Raw genomic sequence first — 5,857 nt, 5'->3', positions numbered from 1 at the left:
CCCAAACCTGTAAGGGGGGGGTCAGTAAACGGTGTCGCAGCTCGCTGGGAGGAGAGCAGCCCGACGCAGCTCGGGAGATGTTCTCGGAGTTGCAGGGAGTGAGGAGACCCAGCGGCAGTGGATCAGCAGACAGCTAACATTAGGCCCAGCCGCAGTGGGTCAGTGGACCGCTAACGGTAGACCCAGCGGCAGTGACCGCTAACGTTAGACCCAGTGGCAGTGACCGCTAACGTTAGACCCAGTGGCAGTGACCGCTAACGTTAGACACAGCCCACTGTTCAGCTCATTCTCTGTAACCGATGCAGCATGAAGGCACGGCGGAACCAGCCAGCCAGCCAGCCGGTGTTAGTTGGCTAATGTTAGCTTGCTAACTCTGCCTTAACGTTACCTCCTCGCCACATCGTTCACAGAAAACGAGCCAAATAAAGCTGCCACTCGTGGCGATAGCAGTGTGCTTTGTGTGGATGAAGCATGAAGTTAATGTGACTCATTTAGCGGCTGGCTCTCTGCCTCGTAATGTTACTACTCCACTGCTCGTTTGTCCGTTACTGCAGAACCTCAGCTCCGCGACTTGCCGGAAGCAATGTTACACATAAAAATGGCTGCTGCTCTGACCATTCTGCTATGTAGATTTGAATGGAAATGGCGTTTCTATCTGTTTTATGTCTATGGAAATGACACAAAGTTGAAGTTATTTTAAAACCCTAAAAGATCATGGCTTTTGAGTGAAACATTCAGGACTGGAGGCCCAGAAGCTGACCCCTGCTCGCTCTGCCCCTGCAGAGACCATTTCCCTGTTCCAGTCACCAGCCTCTGACACCCTGTAAAGACGCCTGGAAGTGTTCGTGGTTAAAGGCCCCCTCATTGTTTCCACATGTTAAATCAGCCAGCTGTGCGGCTGACGGCAACACAGAGTGATAACCGCAGCCGTACACGCTGCTGTTTCCATACAACACAGAATTATAATGTCCCAGAGTGACGTTATAAGGCGCCGCTGAAGGCGAACCTGCGCCGCAGAGCCTGCCGTCCCGCACCAGCACCGGCACGGCCACCCTCCTCGCTGCGGCCGGAAACCCCACCAGCTCCAGAGACTTGTCCTGCCGCTGTCGCTTGCATTTGTACCTTCTGTTCTGGAACCAGATCTTGACCTGCGTGGAGGTGAGTTTGAGGGTGTGGGCCATGTGCTCTCTCTCCGGGGCGGACAGGTAGCGCTGTTGCCGAAAACGCCGCTCCAGCTCGGAGACCTGGGACTGGGAGAAGAGAACGCGGGGCTTCCTGCGCAGCCGACTGGGTGGTCCGCCGCTCGGGGAGTTTCTGTCACAGTCAGGTGAACTCTCTGGGCTGCTTATCTCTGCACACGAGACAAGAAAACAGTCAGATAAACTCACACTTACTGGATGTTAAATCTGTTAACATTTGGCTTCCAACAACTCAACACATTCTCATGAACAGGTTCATTATAGGCGTATAATTTACGGTTACAACCCCTACCCTCACCCCAATAATCAAAACTAGCCAGTGCAACTCCCCCCAAATATCTTATCATAATGATGAATGAAAAATATTAACTATTGTAAAACATGATAAGTGGTTGGTTTTATTGATTCAATGTAATTGGCAAGCATAGAAAAACCTTTTGTCCGTGCAATTTGTTGTTGTTTGATGCCCAAAATTTCCTGGACCCCCCAGTTATAATTTGTCCCTGCCTCCTGCTGAAACAAACGGCCCAATGTTGAACCCAAAGTTACGCCCCTGGGTTTGTGTGAAATGGGATGGAAAACTTGCGCACAACATATAGATATTCTACGAAATTAGGGCACTGCCGGCCGGTCACAAGACAGTTAAGTTAAGCGGTCTTTACAGTTACATTTAGCCGAGAAAAGGTTACTGTGACTGTGAGCCCAGGGCGCAAGATAGGCTACTTACAAGATTCCTTTCAGCCGCCGTTGCAGTTTTAAGCTGACAAAAAGTGAGCATCATGCGGCGACGACAGTTAAATTTAGGCACCAAGCTAGTTTAGATTAGAAAAAAGATTGTGGTTTGGATTAAAGGGTAGCTTTTTTTTTCAACCTGGACCCTATTTTCCTATGTTTTTGTGTCTAAGTGACTGATGGGAACAACAATCTTTGACATCGGTCCAGTATTAAGCGAGATCGCTGCAGTCGGCAGCAGCGAAACAAGCTACAATGTAAATTAATAGGACAATTGTCCAGCTTGTATTTAGCCTACATTCACAAAAGTGCTCGTTTTGCCGCTGACAGACTCAGATTATTATTCAAAGTCTCTGACAACATTATGGAAAGGATTTCTAAGAAGATCGACCTTTCTGTTGAAGAGTTAGATCCTTTTTTTAAACATAAAAACATCCGCGAAATTGCGTTCGCTAAACCCACCAGACTCCATGTAATTAAACAGTAATTTAAGCATCGTAAAATACACTTCATGTAAAGTTGACAGAAACACAATAAAACTATGAAAAGCCGTTTTGGGTCGTCTTTCCACTTTTGCAACCATCACAACTCTAGTTTTGGTTAAAATAAATACATAGTTTACCGATTTACATGTGAAAATATGTTGGCTCTATACACGCTAAAAGCATTGCTTTTTTAAATGGAGTCTGGTGGGTTTAGCGCTAGCAGACTTCAGAGCTGTTTCTGGTTAAACAGAAAGGAAAATAGAGTCTAGCTTGAGAAAAACCGTAGTTACCCTTCAAAACACACAACAATCAGTTGATGGAGCTGGATGCCATATACGTTTCTTTTTTTCCAAGTTTAATTTGAGAAATATATTTCTTTTTTAAACATATTTTATTACAAGAGATCACATGTTATATGACATTATTTCTGCAGTATATAGTAGTGGGCGTATATTTATATTTGTTTGCTTTAACATTAAAAAGAAAAACATTCTTTATACTTCTGTCACTTGTTTGAAAAAATAAATAATGAAAATGAAAAAACAACAACAGAGATGCATTAAAAGAAATTGTGAGTTGGAAATGCATTAAATGAAAATGTGCTCACGATTAATATATGTTGTAATAATTGATCACAGCCACCTAAATAATATTAAAAATAAGGAATTAAACAAATAATAAAAATATATAATATGTTTTGTTTAAATGTATAATGCACTGAAATCATTTTTTTTAAAATCCATTGTAGCCTATGTAGCCTACTTTATATCTTTGTGCAAATAAACTAAACTAAACAGGTAGTGGTGGGACATGTTTTACCCCGATGTCCTGCCAAAAAGTGATTATCTGCCAAAACCTGATTGGCTTCTGTGCGGCCGTGTAACTAACTAACTCCAATCACGTTTTGACCAGTGCAAAAGTGGATGTTATGTGTTGTAGGCCTACTGCTCATTTAAAAAGGGTTTTCAACAGGTAAGAAGTTCTGGGTGGGCTATAATCTGTCAGATGTGAATAAAACATCATTTTGAGGCAGAAACAACCTTTCAGGGACAAGGTAAAGGCTGCCAGCACTTTTTGGCAGAACACCTGTCTGTCCTGTTCGGCTCTCTCGCGCGCCCAAGGCCCCTCTCAGACAGTCGGCCTAACCCGGACCACCCAAAAGACTGGTTATAATACCTGGAACCAGTGGTGGTACTGTAAGTACTGTACTTAAGTTTAAATGTTGAGGTACTTGTACTTTACTTGAGTCGCTTCTTTTCATGCCACTTTCTACTTCTACTCCGCTACATTTCAGAGAGAAATATTGTACTTTTTTACTCCACTACATTCATCTGACAGCTTTAGTTACTTTACGCATTAAGATTTTAGCACACAAAACGTAGTTTATAAAATCTGATGTTTTATTATAAAGTAAACTAGTCAACAATATAACGGCCTACAAATCCAGCTGACATGATCAGACCATTAAACACACAACTGGTTGGATCCTTTACACTTTCTACTATGGGAGGATTTTTCTGCATCGAGTACTTTTACTTTTAATACTTTAAGTACATTTTCCTGATGATACTTACAGGCTTTTACTTAAGTTTTCACAGCAGGACTTTTACTTGTAACAGAGCATTTTAGAGTGTGGTTAGTACTTTTACTGCAGTAAAGGGTCTGGATACTTCTTCCACATTATTATTATTATTATTATTATTATTATTATTATTATTATTATTATTAATATTAGTATATAGCCTATGAATCATCTCACCCTGCTCCGGTGTCTCCTCTCCCGTCGCCCTGCTGTGAACGTCGAGCCTCTCCTGCGGGCCGGGCACGCGCGGCTCCGGCCGGACGGTCCGGGACGCACACGCGTGCACGTGCTGATAATTCATCGGAACAACTTGATCAGTCATCAAATAAAATTCATTTTCAAAGTCATCAAGGTGGTGGTGGTGGTGCTCCAGCTTCAAAATATCCTTCACTGAGAAAGGCGTCCCGGAGGTTGAACTGGGATGCATCCCAACGCGTTTTAAAAGCTGTGACACTTCTCGGATCCTTTTCACGCGCTGCGGCTCGTGCTGCTGCCTCTCTGACTGACTGGTGAGTGAGGGGCATGGCCGGGGAGATTTAAATCATTCAAGGGTCCGGCTAAAGATCAAGACAGATCTGTCAGCCGTCTCCCCAACATCCAGCCTCCTTTCCTTCCTTCTCACCTTACAGGAACTCTTCAGCCACAGGTGGAGAGTAGAGACCGGGGACAACTGTAACTCAAACACTACTCTAAATACTGTATGTGTGTGTCCCCCGGTGGGACAGGCAGTGTCCGTCCCTGTCCCTGTGTGTGAGGACAGTGGGACAGGCCATGTCAGGCCGTGTCCATCTCTGTTCCTGTGTGTGTCCCCCAGTGGGACAGGCAGTGTCCATCCCTGTTCCTGTGTGTGTGGACGGTGGGACAGACCGAGTCCGTCGCTGTTCCTGTGTGTGAGGACGGTGGGACAGGCCGAGTCCACCGCTGTTCCTGTGTGTGTCCCCCAGTGGGACAGGCCGAGTCCATCGCTGTTCCTGTGTGCGGACGGGACAGGCCGAGTCTGTCTCTGTTCCTGTGTGTATCCCCCAGTGGGACAGGCAGTGTCCATCCCTGTTCCTGTGTGTGAGGACGGTGGGACAGGCAGTGTCCATCCCTTGTTCCTGTGTGTGAGGACGGTGGGACAGGCAGTGTCCATCCCTGTTCCTGTGTGTGAGTACGGTGGGACAGGCCGAGTCTGTCTCTGTTCCTGTGTGTGTCCCCCAGTGGGACAGGCAGTGTCCATCCCTGTTCCTGTGCGTATCCCCCGGTGGGACAGGCAGTGTCCATCCCTTGTTCCTGTGTGTGAGGACGTGGGACAGGCCGAGTCGGTCCCTGTTCCTGTGTGAGGACGGTGGGACAGGTCGAGTCTGTCTCTGTTCCTGTGTGTATCCCCCAGTGGGACAGGCAGTGTCCATCCCTGTTCCTGTGTGTGAGGACGGTGGGACAGGCCGAGTCCATCGCTGTTCCTGTGTGTGTGTCCCAGTGGGACAGGCCGGGTCTGTCCCTGTTCCTGTGTGTGAGGACGCGTCTCGGCTGCAGTCAGTGAAGCATTGCGGGCTGGCGCCGCGGCCTCTCCTCTTCCACAACATCAGGGATAATGTTTCTGTTTGTTGTGGCCTGGGATCACTAATAACGCTGCTGCAGGAAAACAATGTTGATGGTAAAGCTGTTGGACATCACCTCAGATCACTCAACCCCCCCCGGGGGCCTGTGTGGACATTAAGTGGCTTTACTCTGCTGACCAGAAGCTTGCTTTGGGTAGCTACACACTGAATACATTAACCTCCCCCCTTTTTTAAACAGGTTCATTATAATCTGGGACAGTGTCACTTGTTTCTTATGTTGCAAAAGTTTGTTTTAACACTTTTAGGCCACAAATAATC

General features: G+C 46.3%; 1 protein-coding gene across 1 annotated transcript; it reads right to left on the bottom strand.

The window, feature by feature from the left end:
- Positions 1-803: 803 nt before the first annotated feature.
- Positions 804-5,563, bottom strand: nkx2.7 (NK2 transcription factor related 7). Its single transcript, XM_078249882.1, has 3 exons — positions 4,866-5,563; positions 4,176-4,504; positions 804-1,351 (listed from the first exon to the last, which is right to left on the bottom strand). The coding sequence occupies exons 1-3, from the start codon at positions 5,561-5,563 to the stop codon at positions 804-806; spliced, it is 1,575 nt and encodes a 524-aa protein (XP_078106008.1).
- Positions 5,564-5,857: the final 294 nt, after the last annotated feature.

This window comes from Sander vitreus, chromosome 5 (genome assembly GCF_031162955.1).
Source record: "Sander vitreus isolate 19-12246 chromosome 5, sanVit1, whole genome shotgun sequence".
Taxonomy (NCBI): Eukaryota; Metazoa; Chordata; class Actinopteri; order Perciformes; family Percidae; genus Sander; species Sander vitreus.
The sequence above is the reverse complement of the archived record's forward strand: the minus strand, read 5'-3'. Positions and strand labels throughout refer to the sequence as shown.

Excerpts from the sequence above, each read along its gene's own strand:
- nkx2.7 (XM_078249882.1), bottom strand. The coding sequence starts at position 5,563 with ATGTTGTGGAAGAGGAGAGGCCGCGGCGCCAGCCCGCAATGCTTCACT. Across the intron at positions 4,505-4,865 it reads CAGGAACAGCGACGGACTCG|TCAGTCAGAGAGGCAGCAGC; the intron begins GTCTGTCCCACC and ends CTCACTCACCAG. Across the intron at positions 1,352-4,175 it reads AGAGGAGACACCGGAGCAGG|AGATAAGCAGCCCAGAGAGT; the intron begins GTGAGATGATTC and ends TCTCGTGTGCAG.